Source organism: Schistocerca americana, chromosome 3 (assembly GCF_021461395.2).
Source record: "Schistocerca americana isolate TAMUIC-IGC-003095 chromosome 3, iqSchAmer2.1, whole genome shotgun sequence".
Classification (NCBI taxonomy): Eukaryota; Metazoa; Arthropoda; class Insecta; order Orthoptera; family Acrididae; genus Schistocerca; species Schistocerca americana.
The window spans coordinates 616657408-616681401 of NC_060121.1; the positions used below are offsets into that span (position 1 = coordinate 616657408).

General features: G+C 41.1%; 1 protein-coding gene across 1 annotated transcript in view; it reads right to left on the reverse strand.

Annotated features, from left to right (window-relative positions):
• LOC124606683 (ATP-dependent translocase ABCB1-like) overlaps positions 1-23994 on the reverse strand; it is a 222293-nt gene that overhangs the window by 94586 nt on the left and 103713 nt on the right. The window contains exons 9-12 of the mRNA XM_047138698.1: positions 23473-23697; positions 13053-13178; positions 9242-9445; positions 649-819 (exon numbers count right to left, since the gene is read on the reverse strand). Of these exons, the coding sequence (XP_046994654.1) occupies positions 649-819; positions 9242-9445; positions 13053-13178; positions 23473-23697 (726 nt within the window). The remainder of the gene's footprint in view (positions 1-648; positions 820-9241; positions 9446-13052; positions 13179-23472; positions 23698-23994) is intronic.

Below are 23994 nucleotides of genomic sequence, written 5' to 3' on the forward strand. Positions count from 1 at the left end.
GACAGATTTCAGCATGTTTGCTCACATGTAGTTTCACTTGTGTGAAGATTACATGTAAGTACACTGTTTTTACATTTTATGGAAGTAATCCTATTAAGTATATTGTATTTTTGAGCCATGTCACTATATTTTGTAGGTAATCCTATGTAATTTTTATTCTGATGAAGACCGCCTTAGTGCTGTCGAAAACATGGTCAATTTGACAACAATTTTATGCAGCCGAGGTCGCTATATGTACATTCTGTAATTAAGTTAACGCACGGTTGCTGGACTTCAGCCAGTAACAATGTTTAAAATTTATATGTATACAATGTCCAAAGTGCTACATTTCGCTCCAGTTTTGGACGTTGGGGCACAAATTGCTACATTGTGCATTATCATTAGTTAACTTGTAGTGCGAGGGTGAGGTAATACTGTCTTGGTTTTCATGAAAGCTGAAAAAAATTATCGTCTATTCTAGAACTGAGTCGATTACTTTTTGGAAGAATGCAAGTGACGTTTGTCAGCAGAACCATCAGCTGTAGGAGCACTAGACGACAATTGGGGTATACGTTAGTTACGGAAATGCTCTAAATTGAGGCAACAAATCCTTGACGTAAGTGTCAGACTGGAACAAGCCAGCAGCTCGTCTTGATAGGTTGCACTCACCTTGTCCAGCGCGGCCTGCACCTTCGCCTCGCTGCTGGTGTCCAGAGCAGAGGTGGCCTCGTCCAGCAGCAGGATCTTGGGGCGGCGCACCAGCGCCCTGGCGATGGCGATGCGCTGCTTCTGGCCGCCCGACAGCTGGACCCCACGCTCACCCACCAGCGTGTCGTAGCCCTGCACAAGAGATGGCAGAAAGTGTACGATTGGGTACAATAAAGAAGGACGTGACACACAGTGTTACTTCAGAAGTGAATCTCAAGTCAAAGGTTACATCAGAAGTGAGACTCAGGTTAACAGCGGCGTCACAAGACAGGAGATACATTGCCTCAAAGCTGCAGCAAAGAGAGACCATAAAGTTTACTACCAGTAAGAACGATTTGAGTTGTCGAACTACCCATAGTGATAACGATATCAGCTTCCACAGGATGAGAGCATCACTGCCCATGTTGTTCATGTTACAGACGATGATGTGGTTTCAGAGTGTTGTGAATATTGGCAACTTGCTTTGAATAATATTCGTGAGGAATCTAGGAAGTTACAACAGTCCTCTGTGCGTCACTCCCGAAGAAACAGCAGTGACAGCATAAAACTAATTACGGTGGTCACAAAGGCATTTAAGCAACCATTCTTACCGACTGCTTTACACGAGTGGAATGGGAAGAAGCCTTAATAAACGGTACAATGGGAAATACCCCACACCATGCACTTCATAGTGTTTTGCGGGATACAGATATAGCCGGCCGAAGTGGCCGTGCGGTTAAAGGCGCTGCAGTCTGGAACCGCAAGACCGCTACGGTCGCAGGTTCGAATCCTGCCTCGGGCATGGATGTTTGTGCTGTCCTTAGGTTAGTTGGGTTTAACTAGTTCTAAGTTCTAGGGGACTAATGACCTCAGCAGTTGAGTCCCATAGTGCTCAGAGCCATTTGAACCATTTGATACAGATATACAGTAACCCCCAGACTTTATAAAGAATCGAACTCGCATGTAAAAATGGCTTCAAGCTTCTGATTGCCTTACAAATGAGTTAATCTGCTACATACTTGATGTTGAGCACCTAAGTGCAAAAAAGTTTAGAAAAGATTTGAAATTATGTTTAAGGTTGAATACAAGTCGCCTAGTACTGTCATTATCAAATACTGCATGAGAATACTCTGGGTAATTTACTCTCTGTTCCAAGCAAAAGCTAGATTTTCACGCACGTCAATGCTTATGACGTATCTCCTGAACCATGTGTCATAGAATGATATAATTTACAATTACACTCAGTGTTGTTTGTGGACATGTGAAAAATGTGTTGCGAGTACGGTTAGTAATAAAGAAGAAATGAATTAAGACGTCAGGACTGTTGCGGCAGTTTTACAGCATGGACAGCGAAAATAGTTTTTTCCTTTCATAATTTTCTGGGTGGTGTCAGCAAGAAAAAGTTACATAAAGCTTTCTCTTATTCACAAATTCTGGATGAATACATTCTGCGTATTTGCGTGCGGTGAGTCACGCTGCCTGAAGAGACATGCACAGTTTGCAGCTGTAATGCTTGTCGTACTATGTTGAACCTTTCGTATGAGCTTACGAGTATACTTGTAGAGTATGTCAGCATTTTAAATTCTCAAATTAGGTCACTGTTTACATGAACGAAATAAAAGTTTTGTTGCTTCTTGAAGCCATTAGTAGGGCATCCTGCACATGGGTTCGGGTTCCTAGCCCCGGAATAATCGCTTGGAAATAATGGTGTGTAGATGTGCGTGGATATTGTTATTTTCTCATTAAGTGAGATCGTATTGCACCTTTGACTGGCGACCCCAAGGATATATTTAGTCGCTTAATTGAAAAGGATTTCTTCCGTTTTTCACAATGGCACCATTTCTTCGTCAAATATGAGATTTGCATCTTAGATGAACGTAAATACGGATGAGTGAAGTGGGCACATGGAACAATAGTGTCGCATTTTTCTTGTTGAAGCGTGGAGGGACGAATGACGATGGAACCCAAAGTCGGCACACAGCCTGTAACGTATTTCGTTAGTTACTTATCTGCTCTGGTTAGATGCTTTTCTCTGGGCTATTTGTTTCTGTTTTATTGCAAATTCTTTTCACACTCGTTGGTATATTCCTCTTTTCACACAACTATGAATTCTTTATGAACATATTTTCTAATATATGCAATTGTAGGACGTAAGAAGTATTGTAAGTAGACTCACTGCGCTATACCCACTTAGGAATAAATGCAGTCTGTGCTTTTAAGTGCGATGGAGGACGATGTAGGTGATAGGTGGAATGGAAATACACTTGGGTGGACGATTCATGAAATTTTTTGAGAAAAAAATGTCGTGAAGCGCTATTTGGACTTTGAAGTGTGGACGAAAGTGTTGACAAATGACTTTAACTGTATAGGATGAAGTGGAGTTGGATTTTAGATATTCAATAGAGTGATACAGGCTGATGTGGCGTTGCGCTATGTCAATGCGTTAGAGCTGTTTCATGAACTTTATATCGTTTACTTAAAGTATTCAATGACTGTTAATGTATAGAAGGATGGCAGAGAAGCGAACAGAAAAGTTGTAGAGGAGACAGAGGTATTTACCGCTGAAACTCCACGAGCAAGAAGAGAAGAGTCGAAGATAGTTCAGTAATTTTCAATTATCGTCTGCATGAAGTTTAGTGACTGATGAACGGTGAATTAAGTCCCAAGAGTGGAAGAATTGTAAAGAAACAATTACCGTGAAGAATTAATAATCTGGTTAGTGAGGGAGGAGTTGCGTGTATGGACTGTGGTCTGTAAAGAAGCTTTTCCTTGGAAAGATCAAAACATCACATGAAGACTTGAGCTTGAGACAAACGTAGAACTTTTATAACAGGAAAATCATAGCACGAATTTTATTTGAAGTGAGATTCTAAATAACTGTTCACGCCTTCTAACAAATAAATATAATAGAAAATGTGCTCTTTATTACTGCAAGATGGTGTTTTCTCTAGAATATCTCGTAAAATCCTAACCAGAAACCTCATTTAGAATTATTTCTTTTATTTACGTCGAAATGTGAACGGACGACCCTCCAGGGCAAGATTTCGGACGTTCAAAATTTCAAGGAAATTACTTCGTATTGGACAATGAAGGCACCCATCTGTACTCAGCGTGGACGATCCGCCACGCCGGGAGAGGACCAGATGTCACGCACAGTCTAAGCGCAGCTGGTAATGTCAGAAAAGTATTAAGTACGATTAACAAATCAATGGACACTAAAGATTCGCAGAATGCAGTCTGCGAAAGCTCATCGTTGTAAGTTATATACAACCATTATAGACGGTTACAACAGTTAAATTACACAACAACAGTATACAAGAGGAAGTATTTTACCGAAATAAAGTGCTTTCTTAACGAAAGATTGTTTTCAGTTCAAAACACTGGGGATTTAGTAAGTCGATGTATTTGTTCTGACACAGTAAAAACGTATAATTGTGTCAGTTGCAAACCTTTTCTAAACCATTTTATAAGGATTGTTAAATTCGTTTAGAGGAATACTAAAATAAGATTTTGTAATTTATGGTCAATTTAATAGTGGACGAAAAGAAATCAAAAGTAACGTTTTTGCTGGACTTTGGAATTCAGAATGTGTTAAACAAAACAAAAACATGTTTACATTGTGGTATCATAATTAAGCAGTTTCAAAAGTAATCAGAATTCACTGCTTACAATTAACGCTAAACACATACTTTAATTTTGATTTCCACTACATCCACATCTGATGATATACCTGTGCCATTAGTTAATTTTTCATAACACGTTTTTGTGATTTATTTGTTGTTTGTTTGACTGTATGTGTGGTTATATGTATATATACAATTTATGCATTTAAATGAAGAACCAATGCCGGATAGCCAGTTAACTTCTGTGTGTACTGGAGTAACTGAGTTTTGTCCATACCAGACTGACTTTTGTGCAGGCACTAAAGAAGCAGCTAACTTGAATAACCATGTGACGGTATAATAAAGACACTGGTAGCTGGTTAGCAAAAAAAAATTATTATTATTTGTTCTACATCTACATTTATACTCCTCAAGCCACCCGACGGTGTGTGACGGAGGGCACTTTACGTGCCACTGCATTACCTCCCTTTCCTGTTCCAGTCGCGTATGGTTCGCGGGAAGAACGACTGCCGGAAAACCTCCGTGTACGCACGAATCTCTCTAATTTTACATTCGTGATCTCCTCGGGAGGTGTAAGTAGGGGGAAGCAATATATTCGATACCTCATCCAGAAAGGCACCCTCTCGAAACCTGGACAGCAAGCTACACCGCGATGCAGAGCGCCTCTCTTGCAGAGTCTGCCACTTGAGTTTGCTAAACATCTCCGTAGCGCTATCACGCTCAACAGATAACCCTGTGACGAAACGTGCCGCTCTTCTTTGGATCTTCTCTGTCTCCTCTGTCAACCCGACCTGGTACGGATCCCACACTGATGAGCAATACTCAAGTATAGGTCGAACGAGTGTTTTGCAAGCCACCTCCTTTGTTGATGGACTCTCCCAATGAATCTCAACCTGGCACCCACCTTACCAACAATTAATTTTATATGATCATTCCACTTCAAATCGTTCCGTACGCATACTCCCAGATATTTTACAGAAGTAACTGCTACCAGTGTTTGTTCCGCTATCATATAATCATACAATAAATGATCCTTCTTTCTATGTATTCGCAATGCATTACATTTGTCTATGTTAAGGGTCCGTTGCCACTCCCTGCACCAAGTGCCTATCCGCTGCAGATCATCCTGCATTTCGCTGCAGTTTTCTAATGCTGCAACTTCTCTGTATACTACAGTATCATCCGTAAAAAGCCGCATGGAACTTCCGACACTATCTACTAGGTCATTTATATATATTGTAAAAAGCAATGGTCCCATAGCACTCCCCTGTGGCACGCAAGAGGTTACTTTAACGTCTGTAGACGTCTCTCCATTGAGAACAACATGCTGTGTTCTGTTTGCTAAAAACTCTTCAATCCAGCCACACAGCTAGTCTGATATTCCGTAGGCTCTTACTTTGTTCAGTGTTTTATCTGCTGACAGTTGACTAACCATTGTCAAATAGCAATGCTTTATAGCACGGTAATAGAATCGAGGGACAGTATACAGATAAACAAATGCACGAAGATATTTTTCCAGACAGTGCTATTACAATAGGAGAATTATTCATTGATATAAGCCTTGTCTTGCACAGTAGCAGCAAAGGGGTTACCGAGCTTAACGGCTTTATCTACTGGACGACTATCATCAATATAGTCACATGCCCTCAATTTACGGGACACTGACGACAGTCTTGGGTTTTAATCCAGGGCCTTGGAGGAAAGTATGCTGATGTGAGATTTGGCGCAACCCTTTATTCACCTCTCGCTGCCCAAATACTGTTGATGTAAATTTATTCCCACTTAAGGATTCGAACCGACAACCTCTGATTACAGTGCCAGCGTAGAAGGTACTTTAGCAACCTCAGCCACTTACTCGGCTATTGCACTTCTTGAACTTTCAAGTGATTAAGAAGGTTTGATGCTGATAATAAAATTGTTGCAACGGATTTGTTCGAATTCATACACAAGCAACGCACGATTTTCTAAGTCGCTTAAGAAATCAGCGTCACTTCCGTAGAAACACGTGTAGAGGATTGTACAGTACGAAAACAATACACTTTGTTGTGTGGACTGTGACTCGTAAGCGAATATTCCCAAGTGTGAATAAACGAGCTTGATTAAACTTGGCAGGTGTGAAGAGGGGACAAAATAGTGGAATAAGTATTTTTTTATTTGTGCACAATTTCACTTTTAAGGGGTAAAACACAACCCGGAAGATAATTTGGCATTTTAGGTTTAGAAGGAATGCCCAGCGTTATCAAGCCACTTAACAGAATTTTAGACGAGCCATCAAGTAGAAACGTTGAAGCATGTTGTCCAATTTGTCCAGTGGCGTTATCCTCCTGCATGGTAATGCCCGCCCACACACGGCCAATGCGGTGAAGACGACATTGCAGCAGTTTCGGTGGGAAACGCTGGAACATCTACCGTACAGTCCCGACCTTTCGACCTTTCACCGTGTGACTTTAATGTGTTTGGACCTCTAAAACAAGCTATTCACCGACATCGATTCGCAACGGACGACGAAGTGTGTGACTGGTCTAAGCCTGGATCCGACAGCAGACTACTAGCTTCTTCAAGGATGGAATCGACCCTCAAATGTTGCAATGGCATAAATATACCAGCAGTTTCGGAGACTGTTTTTGGGTATGTGTACTGCGTATAACTGCATTTTGGAGTTAATACGAGTAAAATTGTTACCGTTACTTTACATTAGTGACCGGGTTTCATTTGAATGCCCCTTATACCATACGTCATGCTCGAGATGATCACCACTAATATTATACTGTCGGGTTTTTCTATTTGTTATAGGCACTATGTTATATTCATCCACATTTAAAGTCAGCTGGTATTCGTTACAACTAGTAGATTTTTTTCCAGGCCTGTCTACATTTCCTTACGATCGTTTAACGGTGATATTTTCCCACAGACAATAGCATCGCCAGCGAACAACCTAATGGAGCTGCCCATCCTGCGTGTCAGTTCCTTTATGCTTACCGTGAAAATCAGAGGTACTGTTACACTTCCTTGGGGCATATCCGATGTTAATTATTACTGTGAAGTAAATATCAATAAAATTCATGCCTTCATGACAGAAGCCTGCCATATTCCGATTCTTGATATTCGTGAGATTGCAGGCATATCACAAGGACACGTATATGCTGAATCTGTTTTCGAATATGAATGAGTGTGAATGTATGTTACCTTCGCCACGGCCGCACATTGGGCTCCTGGTCGAAATCACTTTAAGAAAGAACTTTGAAACTAGTGTTTGAAAATACTGCAGAGTACCTCGCGGAAATATCTATCGTCGCCTCTCCGGGGAGCGCTTCTGTGGTGGGTGAGTCATGCAATGCCAGTGCCGCGGCTACAGAACGCAGTGTACGGTTACTATGTCGAAATAATCAAAATCATTTCCACGGAAGTTGTGTATTTCTTATCGGTGTTCACGTTTCAGTATGAGTGATTTATTTGAGAATGAAAATTCCTAAACAGTCGCGAGAACAACAATCAACTCAGCTTTCACTCAGTTAATAGTCGGCAGAAGCCCAATATGCATTGGGATCGCACTTCCTTAACCATTGCGCAGAAAAGTGTGCAGTAAACTGCTGCAGCCATTATCACAAAAATCTTAGCAGTAATCCACGCGCTTTCAAATCCAAACTGAAGAGTTTCCTCATGGGTCTCTCCTATTCTGCTGAGAAGCTCCTTGAAAAATCAACCTGATTCTTATGTTGTATTGTTGACTGCGTTTACTTAAACTTATGGATTGACTTTTTCTGGGTTCACAAACGTTTTATTTTTTATCGGTCATTACTTTTGTGTTTTAATGTCATGTAATGGCACGTTCCATGATCTTGGATATTTGCTCCTCAATTTGGTCGTACGGAACCAGACGTCTAAATAAATAAAATAAATAAACCGCGTCGGGTTGGTTACGGGAGAAGTAGCTTGTGTGGAACAATTATCTATGACAACTTAAAAGCCGGCCGAATTGGCCGTGCGGTTCTAGGCGCTGCAGTCTGGAATCGCGCCACTGCTACGGTCCCAGGTTCGAATCCTGCCTCGGGCATGGATGTGTGTGATGTTCTTAGGTTAGTTAGGTTTAACTAGTTCTAAGTTCTAGGGGACTAATGACGTCAGACGTTGAGCCCCATAGTGCTCAGAGCCATTTGAACCATTTTGAAGAACTTAAAAGTGTGTGAGAGAGTTACAATCAGTTTGGCCAAATATCACGAGCTTAGATACTTATCGTCGGAATATCGTACCGCAAAATCATGAAACAGTGGTGTCGCGATCGGTAGCGCGTATGCTCGTGGTAATAACTGATTACGTCACTAGAACGGATCAGTACCAATTGCAGGAATTATATCACTCGTCTGAACATAAAACAGCCTGTATGAGCAATGGATTTCATGTGGTTGTTCTCTAGGCATTTGCACTGAGTGATCAACTTTTCGGCACCTGGCCCTCCAAAGGACTACGTGACTGAAGTGTCGATGAATGATTAGATCGATTATTTGATATATTAAATGGGAACAGTGCAGGCCCAAAATTTAAAGTGTTTGATAATCAAAATTTATTTGGATCTTGTCAGGTATGGCTCTGAGCACTATGGGACTTAACATCTGAGGTCATCAGTACCCTAGAACGTAGAACTACTTAAACCTAACTAACCTAAGGACATCACACACATCCATGCCCGAGGCAGGATTCGAACCTGCTACCGTAGCAGGCGCACGGTTCCGGACTGAAGAGCCTAGAACCGCTTGGCCACAACGGCCGGCGCTTGTCAGATAAACTTGGATCTTAGACTATGAGTGTCTTCCCAACCTGTTAAATAATAAACATTACAGGGTGCCTCTTGTAGCTGGCAGTGCGGGTAGAGAGAAAACAGCAGCCGCTAAACAAGGTACGTAGGGCTTGGGCACGTAGTCGTAAAATATCTAGAATGAAACAGAAAGATTTACCTGTGGCAGTTTCGATATGAAACCGTGTGCATTGGCTACTTTCGCCACCTCCTCGATTTCTTGCATGGAACAGCCCTCTCGCCCGTAGCGGATGTTCTCGGCGATAGTTGCGTGAAAGAGCACCGGCTCCTGGCCCACCACGCCGATCTGCGACCGCAGCCAGCCCACGTTCAGCGTCTTCATGTCGCGCCCGTCCAGTTCTACCTGCAAACAGGAATAATTTCGACTTAATCTCACGTAGTTTTACAGATTAAATTTGTTTTGGATCCCGAAATGTTCTAGAAGTCTTTTGAGGTTCAAATTGTTCAAATGGCTCTGAGCACTATGGGACTTAGCCGGCCTTAGTGGCCGAGCGGTTCTAGGCACTTCAGTCTGGAACCGCGCGATCGCTACGGTCGCAGGTTCGAATCCTACCTCGGGCATGGATGTGTGTGATGTCCTTAGGTTAGTTAGGTTTGAGTAGTTCTAAGTTCTAGGGGACTGATGACCTCAGATGTTAAGTCCCATAGTGCTCAGAGCCATTTGAACCATTTGAACTATGGGACCTAACATCTGAGGTAGAACTTAGAACTACTTAAACCTAACTATCCTAAGGACATCACACACATCCATGCCCGAGGCAGGATTCGAACCTGCGACCGTAGCGGTCGCGCGGTTCCAGAATGAAGGGCCTAGAACCGCTCGGCCACACCAGCCGGCTCTAATGAGGTCTTTTACGATTTTGTGTCATTGAGCTAGTCGATGTATTCCCGTGGTTAACTTTCTGCACTCACATTCGCCAGAAAGATGGTTGATATCTCCGTCTGGTCACACACGTGAAATGTTTTCCGTGATTTTCCTAAAACAATTACAGGGGACGCAGACGTGGCTCATTATTAAAAGGGCACAAACGTTATGCTTCAACTTGATCCAATCCGTATTTGCAATCAGTTCCTAATAACCATGCTCCGTGTGTTCCTTCCATCTTTCGGTGTAACAGCGTTATAAAGTTATAACTATGGAAAACTGAATAAAGAACAAAAAGTGTTCTGTAACGGTTTTTTAGTTGTGAAGAAGCTTCTTTGTTGCGATCTCTGTTTAATATACAAAAAATCACTTGTAAATGAAGACAGAAGATTTTTTACGCTGTGATTTGATATTCTGGGAAAACTCCTGTACAGATATGTAACTATACGGATAGTGCACTCCAACGAAAATCAAACATTAGCGAGAACGTGGTGTGTATGATTCACAGTGATAAACTGCGTAGTCACCAGTTATGGATGGCGAACATTTATGGGGCAGCACTCTAACATGAATCAGTCGTCTACTGCTGAAGCATATGTGGTGCCCTTGTTTCCGTATGATCTTGGTAGAAAAAGTTGTTTGATTTCTTACATTCAAACTTCTGGCGATGTAATTCAAAGCAGATTGTTGATTGCCTTTTATGGATCTGTAGCCCCGTCTACGAAGACCAAAAAATATCGACTGGGGAAGAAAATCGTAATTTTTGTACAGTCGTAGGGGGCGCGTAATGAATAACGTATGAAAAATCCTGAACAGCGTGGTGTGAGTTTTGTGGTGTGGTGGTGGTGAGGGAGGGGGGGGGGGCGTCTTGTGAACGTAACTTCATCTCGAAAACCAGGCCATCTATCGAAACTATTTTTTGGTACAAAATTAAACAACTTTGAATTTGCTACAAAAAAAGGTACTGAAATGTGGAAACTATTAGTCCTAGAGAAAAAAATGAGTATGGCCTTTCTTCTACGAAATTTTGAACTGACAAACATTTTCACTAGTTGCCACGGCTTACGAGATAGTCAAGAACAACATAAAAAGTGACCTTTGAACGCCCGCAGTCCCAATGCTCACAGCAAACCGGTCAGGATATTTAGTACGTTGTTTATGACACTGCCCCTAATGCTGTACAAAAATCGGCTACTACACGACTTTTCCCCCTAATTTTTCTTCATTTACTGGATTACTGCGGGGACGACGTGACATTTTTTCCTGAAATACTTGTGGTCGTCCTATGCGTCGGTTTACACATGTGAAACACTGTCTCTGCGATATTGAAAACTTCGCTGTTGACCTCGGTTCTTTGTGTAATCTCCTGTATGATATGAACCATGGTTCTAGCAACGATTATCATTTCACGTTCGAAGTAGGTTGATTCACGACGTGTTTGTCACATTGACTACACAGCTGTCGCCAACAGTACGCTCAAGTGACATGTCTACACACATGCCGTACGCAACATATGTCTGGTAAAGTTGGCATGCGACTTTCGAGAAGTATTCATTTTTTCGGAGCTGTTAATAGATGTGCTGTTATGCTAGACTTCTCTGTACAGAATTTGAAGAGTTCTGCAGAATTTCGTGAAGAATATAATAGGAATTCGGAAAATTTTAATCTTGCAAGAAACATTTGCCAATTTGTGGAAAAGTTATGATCAAAACCTTTATAGCTCCCAAAGAATGTTACAGGAAACTCTAATGACATTTTATTTTTCAAATAACGGTTCAGGACATAATTGTAGTAATGAGGGACCTATTTCCTCTACATAAAAAACAAATTCGTACAGCAGTTCTGACCACAGTTCTGGATTTTGCTCCAACAGTTCTATAGAAAATAGTCAGTTTAACCCTTACTCGAACTCGGAAAACTTTGTGCTCAGGTAGCAGGAGGTTCAAACGCCCACTGTTTACTATCTGCGCAAGATTATGCCAAGTTTCATTGTTTAATTTAAGTTGGCTACTTACAGCAAAATTGTGGCAGGGATAGATTTTGCAGCGTTTTCAATGATAGCGGTAAGGTACATTTAATTTGCAATGAAAAGCGCTGTAGAATCTGAGGTATAATGGAGCTGCTGTGATAAGAATTAGTGGCATTGTTTCAATTTATTTGCTGGAGGCAACGAAAAATTATTTTTGCGTTTGGAAGATGGTCATGACCGCACACCAGCTCCAGATATTCAGTAAATGAAGAACATCATGGTACTCCGTTAAAAGAAAAGGCAATGATATGGATGACATGTCTTTAAAGCTTGTTCGTATAGAAGTAGGTAAGCATCAGACAACAAGGAACAAGTTAACTAATAAAGACGTAAGTATCATAATAAAGCTCGATCAGTCAGTGCTCTTGTGCATTCATCGCCCTAGTTTAACTGACATTTGTGAACCGTAACACGCGTAAAAATGTACAGTCTACCGGAACTGAAATGTTTTACCGGTTTGAAAGAATTTAACCTCCTCCATGATAGAGGCATTCTCCACACCATCTCATCCTGTCTTTCAAAACCTTTCGGATGCAATAACCGACATAGGATGGAAAGTGTTATCTAAACACGTTAACGCAACAGTTAAAAAATAATTTAACCTACTGTGGGACTATTCAAATTTTGTACAAAGGATTCTAGAATTATAGCATATCTACCAAGAAGTCAGGAACAATGCATATTTCTTGAAAATCCGGTGCCAACTTCAACTGACTCGCAACATCTAGCTGAAACATTCAGGAGTCATACATAGCACATCTACAAACTATAAATGGTACAACCATTCCTGTGACTTTTGACCTCACAGCATGTGAAATCTAGACAGTCACATATAGCAAACAAATCCATAACGTAAATCACAACAATAAAATGATCAAAACAACAATGACGAAAGTTCCAGAATTTAAACAGCTACTTTATGAATATAGAAAGAATTATTTTCTGTAATCTGGTTATAGTTTTTTAGTTTGTTATTCGATTGCTTCATAGCAGCACCTTTAGAATAAAAGCTGTACTTTGCTGGAAAAATTCTGTTGATATATATAAGATACGCACTGTTCCTTGCACAGGGTCGTAGAATCTTTGGATGAGCTGCATGCACGTGGACTTCCCACAGCCGGAACTTCCGACAAGCGCCACGGTCTCACCAGCTTTTATCTTCAAGTTGAGACCTTGAAGGACCTGGTGACAAGGAGAACATCTTGCATAGTAAAACAATGTAATCAGAAGTAGGCAGAAAGTTGAGTAAGAACGACAGGGTATTTCACAACACAATTCACATTACACCATTTGGAGAGGTTGTAAGCCTCCTACATTTTTCTTGTGGCTGACCTGAGTACATGATAACACATGACTTCAGTAAAATGCCCTGAAAATGTGCACCTTTTAGAGTTAATTTCTACCTGGGAAATATCTGTCCACAATTTCGTAGACATAGATGGATTTTTGGATGAATTTTAAATCAGTTACTTGTTGAATGTTGATAAACTGATTCGATGTACGTGTAATTAATATTCCTTGTTGGCGGTCCAAGTCTTATGAGCGTGTGAGTCTCAGGCTGATAGTCAAACATTTGTCCACGCAAAAACACAAAATGTAATAATCACGTCGAAAATAACTTAGTAAACAGAAACAAGTCTCGGAGTCTCTGCAGCAGTAGTTACCTTCTGAGCTGAAATGGCAAGCAAAGAATTGAAAATGGGTGATGAATGCAATTTAGCTCTGTGTTGATTAATATTTCTGCTGAAATCAACTTTCATAATAAAATTCGTGTTCAGATTCACGACTGAATATACAGGCACCTGTACAGCCGAATTTATAGTATGGGTTTCATTAAGTGACAAAGGATGGGAAACAAATCACAGATTTTTAATTAAACTACTGATTATTAAAACGCAGTTCAAAAGCAATAACACATGAAAGGTTACATTTGTCCTGTGATGGAGCTTGTGGTGGGCAGGCCACGATGTACGAAAAACTGAAACTTTCTAGATCCATTAGCAAATCCTGAATGCCTTTAATTGAGAAGAATGTGATGTCAGTATGCCTACGAGGTGGAGGAATTAGAGTAAAACCGATACTGTACCACAATCAACGGAAGTTAAGCATGAGCGCAAGTGAAGGCATATTTAAAGACCTGAAAATGCTGTAAGCAAAATATTAAGTTCAGTGTCAAGTGTAAGCCGCTACCTCAAGTAATTCTCGCAGTTAGTTGCATGAGAATGGCCATCATTAAGTAACCTTAGTGCAAATACTCAACGTCCACGCCAGCTGTTCGTGGCAAAATGTGGAAACGGCGACACGAGCCAAAAGTCAAGAACGGAATTAGACTGCTCTTTCTACCTTTAAACACGTCTCACAAAACACGCTACACAATTCGTGCAAACCTGTGACTGGACCATAAATACTGCCTTACTGCCTACAAGGCAAAGGCTAGCAGACAAGCCTTCACTCGACTAGTCAAAGACTGTACGACATTAAACATATATTACCTGTTACAGGATGTCTTTTCAACAGACTCGTGACTCGGAACTCGAGTAAGAATGTGAAACTTTACTGTGTAACTAATCATCTAACAACTACCGTTAAATTTGTCATTAAAAACTCCAATCAGTTTCAAATTCTGATTACAATGTCTCCCATGTATTCTGACCTAGGATAGCTTTTCCTATCCTACTTTTGAACACGAACATTACCTCTGTAAATGACTTTCAGTGTGTGTCGCGCCAATTGCTCTAAACTGAATCGGACTACCTTTAAATGAAATTGAATACAAAGAATGGCTACCAATAATACGCAAAAAGGCTACCTCATCAAACTATGACAACACATTAGTAAATTGTCGCGTACTGGAATTGTGTCCGTTAGAGACTGCATAAACTGAAATATGGGCAAATTTTACAAATGACTACGGTTCTTGATTCCATCTCACAAAGTTCGCTTTAATCCCTGCGATTGATCCTTACTCGCAACGGATAACTCAGCTCCGTCCTCTATTCTTTATCTGTAATAACATGAAGTTCTGGAATGCATGCACCTGAAATAAATCACTGTGCAGCTAATTGTTTAATCATTTGCCTTAGGCTACTTTGCCAAATGAGAATTTTCTTATCATTTCAGTACTGCAGCTCCATGTCCACGCAATTGTGATAGAAGGGATAGTGCAGTAATATTACGATCTGCATTCACACTGTAAAGATAGACTTAACGAAATGTTTGAAAATCAATGAAAAGGTTATTTTAAACGGAAGCTATTCGAATCTCTTTAAAAACACAGAAATGTATCACGTTAGCATGAAACTATTATATTTTCGTGGCATTGTCACACATAATAAAAACTATTCATACAGTACTTTAGTTACAAATTTACACTTTTTTCCGTTATAACGTAGTTTGAACTAAAAGTGGTGGGTGACGAACAATAATTCAGATTCTGAACATATGACCGATAATTTGCCTTAGATATGAAAATGTAAATGCTGTTGAACAAAGTGCAGTATTTACACTACAGTAAATACACGCCTAACAATTGCAGCGAGTAAGAACTATATCATTTATCATTCTCCAAATGTGTCGTCTCCATTCAGCGCGTCCGCCGTCAAAGCTTCCCGCTCATAAGCAATACAAGACACATTCTCTCAGCAGACTCTCTCTCTCTCTCTCTCTCTCTCTCTCTCTCTCTGTTTTCTACTCGTACTACAACCTCTGGTAGCCAAAGAGTAACATATCACTCATGTGATAAGGCATCCAAAGACGCCATTATAGGCCCAACATAACTGCCACATCGCATGGTGTATAAACTTTTCAAATGAATAACTTGACAGTTAACATTTCAGTGACCGACATTCTAGGTTGCAGATGGGATATGAGTTTTACATAAATACATACACCCTGAAACTGTCCATTTGCATATTACAAGGAAAACAAGGAGCGCTTACCGGTACATGGTTGATCATCCGATGTCATAAGGTTTTATCACTCTCTACAATTGCCACACTATTCTTTGTGAATATTTCTTGTTTATGATAGAATTTGTTTACCTTTATATTTATTTATTTTATTTTATAATTGCAATAAGCCTGTTAAAGCTGCAAATGACTCCGGGTAGACTTCTACTAGTCGTTAACCGCTACACCTTCTGGCTTTCTTCAGACCGATTCTCAACTGAAACGTCTGTTTCTCCAACGCGGCAGGATACGAGTTCTGTACCCCTAGCTAGGTAAGCTCTTGTGCTTCTAACAGTATGATACTTTTTTAAGTAACGATGTTGGCTGCGCTGAATGAACAGGACGAGAAAGTGACTAATAATTTTTGGTTTCTTTTCAAATGGTTAAGATCGCTCTCGCACATTTGAAAGAATTATCGATGTTAAACTATTGTATTGGCCTCAAATCGTATACGTGTAAGGAAATGTCAATAGTCGTAGTATAGCACACAGTGTTGCCGTTCCCTTTTTAACGTAGATTAGTAGTATATCTACAGGGCCTCCAGGCCACTTTGCATCTACAGAGCAACAATTATTGAGCTATATGAAAAAAAACGTAAATCAGTTACAAACTGCGGTGTGCACACATTTCATTCAACATGTGAACTTCTCTACAGATATTCGGATTTAAGTTATGAGATGTTCAGTATGCCTGCCATCATTAGCGATGATGTGGCGCAGGCGAATAGCGAAGTTCTGCATGACCCGTTGAGGTGTCGGAACATCGATGCTGTGGATGACCTCCTCACTGGCTGTTTTCAACTCAGCAATGGTTTTGGGGTTATTGCTGTACGCCTTGTCTTTAATACAGCTCTACACAAAGGAGTCGAATGTGTTCAAAAGCGGAGAATATGGCGGCCAATCGAAGTCCATGGCAGTGGCCTCTGGGTATCCCAGGGCCAGAATGCAACCCCCAAAGTGCTCCTCCAGGACATCAAACACTCTCCTGTTTCGATGGGGTCGAGCTCCGTCTTGCATGAACCACATATTGTCGAATTCAGGACCAGTTTGGATAATGGTGATAAAATCATCTTCCAAAACCTTCGCGTACCGTTCGGTGGTCGCCGTGCCATCAAGGAATATCGCACCGATTATCCTCTGACTTGACATTGCACACTACACAGTCACCTGTTAAGGGGGAAGAGACTTCTCGATCGCTAAATGCGGACTCTCAGTTCTCCAAATGGGCCAATTTTGCTTATTGACAAACCCATCCAAATGAAAGTGTGCTTCGTCACGTGCATGCACATTCTAATTCTCATCATGACCCTCTGCCAATCGTGCAATTTGAGCGTCCTAACGCAAACCGTTCAAAAGTTATGACGATTTTATTTCATATATTTCAGTAATTGTGACCCTGTAAATGACCTTGAAAAGTACCAGTGCTAGTGAGGGTTGCCTAAATGCCAAGGGCAATAACGTCAATCAATAACCTTAAATGTGTGACATCATCAAGAAGGAAGATGACAGAAAATTAAAAAAGAAACTGAAAACGGCCAATAGTAATAAATTTAAAAATTAAGGACTGTGCTAATGATAATGCAATATAAGGTATTCGATTACTTATGAAAAGCTTTCGTAATAAACGCGCGCGCGTGCACACACACACACACACACACACACACACATCCAGAAAATTACATAAAGGGACACAATATAGGCTAGTCATCTTGGCTGTGCTGTAAAGTTTTCAAATGTTACAATTTTTTCGCAGAGTTCAAAGGCATTTATCCCAAAAATTACATAAAGTGCACCAGATTCAATATCTGAAAGTACTTTACAGAGCGCTCAGAAGCTGCTGAATGGTCAAATTGTTTTTCCGTCATCTTCAGAAGTATTTATGCAAAACAATTACATGGTTCAAGCCTGCGTCCGGCCATCCTGATTTAGGTTTTCCGTGATTTCCCTAAATCACTCCAGGCAAATGCCGGGATGGTTCCTCTGAAAGGGCACGGCCGACTTCCTTCCCCATCCTTACCTAGTCCGATGAGACCGATGACCACTCTGTCTGGTCTCCTTCCCCAAACAATTACATAAAGCAGAAGCTTGCATAAATTACTACAGTCCTGATAAGTTAATAAGCAGCAACTAACAATCATTGAAGATGTTTAATGAAATGCATAGCACAGCTGGTTACATTTCGAGGTGGCAGCCCATTTCCACAATGAATTCCATCAAAATCTGGTAGATACGGAATAAAATTATGGGCAGTTTGTGAAAGTGCGAGAAGCTACTGCTTTAAGATGAGTGTGTATTTGGGGAAGGAGGAAGAAAGCTGAGGCGTGCGACTTGGAGAGAATGTTGTGAAAAACGTGCTGATTGAAACTGGAAAGTCTCGAAGTAATACCACCTGTGATAATTGTTTTTACATTTCTCTATTTAGTTCATTATTTGCTGTCGACAAATCTGACACTAGCTGGTACTATCCGAAAGAACAAAGGTGAACTGCCTGTCACCTGAAGGACATGAACTATACTCTGCATTAATTTTTTCAACCAGATGTGATGATAGCCTCTTATGTTCACAAAAGAAACTAAGTTTTTACCGTCCTCAGCTTTCTTGACCAACCAACCGTGTCATCATGGCAAGTGCAGAAGTGTGTAGTTATAATTACATACAATGCCACAAAGGGCGGCGTTGACACAATGGACTAGAAGACGCGATGCTACAGTTGGAAGAGAAAAACAAGGAGCCGGCAATTGGTGGTTTTCCTGAACATGATCGATGTAAGTATAATGAGTGTATACGTAATTTGGATGATGGCTACCAATAAAAGAAATGAGACGTCGTACTTTCATCATCAGTTTCGGAAAGCAACTAAGCATGGGTAAAGAAGCAGCACCGGTTCCAGAAAGGGCAGTGAAACCACCAGCTAAGAAAAGGAGAAGATGTGCATATTGTATAGAGAAGAGAGATAGAAAAAGTAAAATTACATGTTATAAGTGCACCAAACGTGTATGCTCAAAACATTCTGATACTGTCTGTAGATCCTGTGAAAATTTGCAGTAATAATAAAAACCAGCAGTAAAAGTATAAAAACTGCGTTTTTAAAATGTAAACTTTAAATAAATAAAATGATTTTAAAATTGCTTATACCTCGTAAGTCGTTCACATCATTCGTATCGTAAGCAGTCAAAACAGCCTCAGTTTATGTCAATTTAAACAATAGGGGCCTGAGAGTTCCGACTGGTAGGCTACGCTATATAGATTTTCTGTTAAGCAGAGGGTTAAACTCCAAGTGTCATACTGTACAGTCGTAACTTATTGTAAATTTTGCATTGTATGGAGCGAGGAGTATAACCATTAAATTCGGCGTGTCTTTTCAGTAACAGGTCAGTTTGGGAACCTTAAACTGCCTACTCAGAGTGAGAGTGTGGTGTGTGCGAAAGTTTTGTTATCATCTGAGTATAGGGTGGACGTGATGACTAAATTAGTACTTAAAATGTGACAACACATCAGAGTTTACATTCAGTGACTGTGGCTTATTCAGTAGCTTAGTGAGGTCTGTAACTTGAAAACAATTTTTCACCCTGTCAGCACATTCTCTACGGCTGATTTTTACAGCTTTTGTAGAAAATAAACACCTTTCTTTTCTTCAGGACAGGCGTGTGTGCCGCAAAAGAAGATCAGCAAAAGGAAAGTGCAGATGCACGGCTAACGGTTTGAGCGTCGTCCGCCGAAAGACAGCGTAGTGGCGTAGCTGCCAGAGTGCCATCAGTGTCCATTATTTAACAGCGAATTCTCACAGCCCGAAGGCTCAGTGTGGTGCAAACGTGTGAAGCAAGCAGACATCCATGACATGGAGACTCACTGGTGCTTCTTACAACCAACTGAGCGAGTCAGAAAAGGTCAAACTGTGGACTTTCGAGCGGCGGGATGGTCATTTCGAAGAATTGCCTCACAAGTTGGACGTGCTGCGTTAGTCGTGCAACGATGTTGGGGTGCGATAAGCTACAACTCTCGTTCATCTTTGCTGTTTCTGTAGCGGACGCTAACCAGCGCTCGGCACATGCAGTATGCTGTGAGACCCATTCTTTTGGCGTCCTTGCAACAGGAAGGAGATGGGTTGCCCCAAAAACATAATACTCGTCCACACACTGCCTGTAGAACTCAGTGTGCTGTGCAAGATGTAAAGCGACATATGCTGGGAGAGCGGTGTGCTGACCACATGCCCCTCCATAGCCGCATCCAGTTACGCCTGTGGCCTGAGGATGACACGATGGCCGTCGGTACCGTTGGGCGTTCATGGCCTGTTCGGGCGGAGTTTAGTTTTTCCCCATATGTAAGTACTTTTTCCATTACCAAACTAACGATTCCTTGACGTCTCAGGATGCGTCCTATCAACCTGTACTGCTCTCCTTCACTGGCTATTAACAATACCTTCACCCAAGGTGGATAATATAAAAGCAACTTACTCCATTTCGCAGAGATGGTATAGATCAACGGGCAACCAGGGCTCTAATAATATCTATTGAGTCTCTGACCGGAGGTGTATTCAAAGATTGTCGGCTCATAGTACTCATCCACAAGCAGCTTTACTGAAGATAAGCAATAATAAATAAAAGTAACATGGTTATAATTAAAATGCATCTACTCACCGAGGTCCAGTGAGGGCTGTAACTATCGTATGGCAGCGAAACTTGGTAGATATGCTAATGCGTTAATGCAGAACCTATTAACGGTGGAAAAAAATAGTTCCAATTTTGGCCACCAGGTGCAAATCTATCGCTGTACACAGTCTGTATGACGGTGTAACAACCAGGCTATGAAGTCAACATAATGCCTTCCTCATTTGTTTTACTTTTTCTGCCCACGTCCTGTTCTTAATCCATTACATATGGAAGCATTTCTATATATATCTTTCTTGCATTACAGCGTTAGATTTTCACCTGTTGGCCCAAATTGAAACTAATTTTTTTCCTGCTTAATTCGGGCCTACATTAAAGCTTTAGCATACCTACTGTGTTTTGCTGCCATACGATAATTACAGCCCACAATGGATCTCTGTGTCCAGCTGCTCTTTAATGATAACCGTCTGGTGCATGAATGGAGACAGCTGAAGAGCATAGAAATTTCCATGGAAAATTACTCACACTATACAGATGCCATTAGTGTGCTATACGGACCGAGTAGGGTGGTGCCATGGTTAGCACATTGGCCTCGCAATTGGCGGGACGACAATTCAAATCCCTGTTCTGACATGCAGATTTCGAATTCCGTGACTTCTCCAAATCACGCCAGGCAAATTCCGGGATGCATCCCTTCAAAAAGGTATGGCCGATTTCCTTCTCCATCCCGTAATCTGAACTTGTGCTCCATCTTTCCACACTGAGGACAGGACGTTAAAGTCCAATATTCCTTCCTTCCATTTCTTTCACACATAGAAAATTTTAAAGAATTCGGTTAAGCTTGACAGAAAGGACTGAAAAATAAGGTACTGTTTCACTCCTCACTGTGTTCCTACGACTCCACGTGGAAGAGGAAGGAAATGTTTAAAATTGGTAGAGTCTTTGAAAGTAAACTCCTTTTTAAGTAAATTAAAATCCCTCAAAATGCCAGCAGGCGAAATCTGTTCCTAAATTTGAGTTCCTCAGTACGGTAGAAATAATTATAGTAATGTCTTCTTTACCTTGGGATCTTTGCTAACGGCTAGAACCGTAACTGAATATAAAATTACTATAAAAAATGAGTACACCCATGTTATGCCGTCGCCAAGGTAGCCCCTGCAGGCCGGCAACACATCTAACACCACATAGGACCGAGGTTGTCTATGCCCAAGGCATAAGCAATGGTAACCATCAGCTGTTTTGAAAACAAACATTCCGCGTACTACTTCCTGCAGAGGGAGTTCGAGATGGCCTGCAGGAAGTATTAATACACCAATATCTGATTGGCTGTCCAATACTATTTAAAGGCTAGAACCAGTACCGAACGTCAGTTCACGCCGAATACCGACCTGAAGGACGTCTCCACGGAAGACTACGTCTGCGCCATCGGAATAGGGCTTGGAATTAAGTGTATGGGTGGTACCACGGACTCTTCTTGGAAGTATAGAAGTTATCTGTTGCCTCTAGTAGGAAATTCTTGCTGGCTTTGTGATGGTGACTTTTCGTTGTTATTCAGTCAATTCCATGTAGACTCACGTATATAAAAGTTGTGTTGTAAAAACTTTCAAATTGTCAGTTACAACAACCCATGAGTTATTAATTATCAAAGAGTCCTTAATCCAAAATCAGATTGCATTGTTTCCGTTTTTTAATAATTTATTTCTCTTTTTGAGGCCTATGATGGACACACAGGCGCGCATCACAACACCTGGCCTTCAGTCAATTTGGGCCATACGTTTATTTTCTTCTAAATTCGATTCAGTATACTGGTATAAGTTATCTGACACAATTAGTCTTCAGCTTCTTAACAACACATTTGAAACCTGCTGTTCCCTTCTTACCTAAACTATTTATTACCCACACTTTATTCCTGTCCTAGTCTACACTCTGGCCAAATAAGAGGCCTATTCGTTTATTAAAGTCCGCGTGGTCGCATACTGAAACCAGTGAAAATAAAAAAAAAAGGTTTTATTTGAAACAGCTACTTCTCTACATAGTCACTGCTCCAGATTAGACATCTCTCACATCATTGTACCAAATTTCCAATACCCTCATCATAGAAGGCAACCACTTATGCTTTCCGCCAATTTTCTACGTGGTCTACAGCTCATTGTCTATGTCAAAACGTTGTCTTTATAGCCAGCGATTCATGTAAGGAGAGATAAGGTCACACAGAGCCAGATCCGAGCTGTATGGCGGGTGACCAAACGCTTCCCATCTAAAACGTTGCAAGAGCATCTTTATTGCCCTGTAATGTGCAACCGAGAACTGTATGGAAGAAGGAAAAGTAGAGCGCTTACTTTAAGTGAACTGCATGAAATCAGCCGTGTCTCTAGCAGACACTCATACTTTGTGGGAGACACTATTTTATAGGCACTTTTACCTGCTCACTACCTGCTCGGAACCGAAAAATGTGATGTGACGCGATCGACTGGCATACTAGAGACACTGCCCTACACATCTGTGCAGAACTTCATCGGATTTTCACTGTGATTTCCATTTTGCGGCCGATCGGACCTTAATAAACAATAACTCCTCGTACTTCCTAACATTAAAGTTCATATGCGACGTTAACAAACCTCTCCTTCTAGAAAAAATTTACCTTGCTACTGCCAGTCTGCATGTTATATTCCTTCTACTTCGGACATCGTCAATTTTGCTGCCCAAGTGATAGAATTTGTTTAATTCTTGTGTCTCATTTCCTTCTCTAATTCCCTCTTCGTTGGATGACTTATTTAGACTTTATTAGCCCATACAACGCTGAAATAATACACGTCATCACGTAGTTTCCCGCCAAGACTGCCGAAAGTGATCGCAGACTCATAAAAGTTCTTATCGGAGAGTGTGAGACGCATTTACCTTACACATCGTGTAAATACCTTACCTTGATTCCCTTCCGCGATGGGTACTCGAAGTGGACGTTCTTGAAAGTAACATCACCCTTGGCGTAGTAAGGTTTCTCGCCTTCTTCCGACAGGCTGTCGATATCTGGTTTGCGGTCGATAACAGAGAACACCTTCGCGGCGGTACCCCTAGCCTCAGAGATCATCTCGATGTACGCTGACAGTGAGGAGAACATCGACGACCCATGCGTCACCGAGTAAAACACCTGCAAAAGATTCACTATTAGTCCCACAGTTGTGTCCCTGGGAAAGGATTGCTAACAGGAGGAGATGAAGAGAAAAAGGCTGAACTAAACGGGGTACATTCTGCGACATGGAATGTTGACTATCATAAATCTTAATGTAGTAGGGTAGATAGGAGGATAAATTTAATGGTTATGGAGACTGGATAATGAATATGGCTATAAAGAACGTAACTGAGAGGGGAGCTTCTAGTGTGAGAAGAAATCAACCGATTGAAGAAAGAAAGGGACAAAAATATTTAGGAAAAAGAAGAAATATGG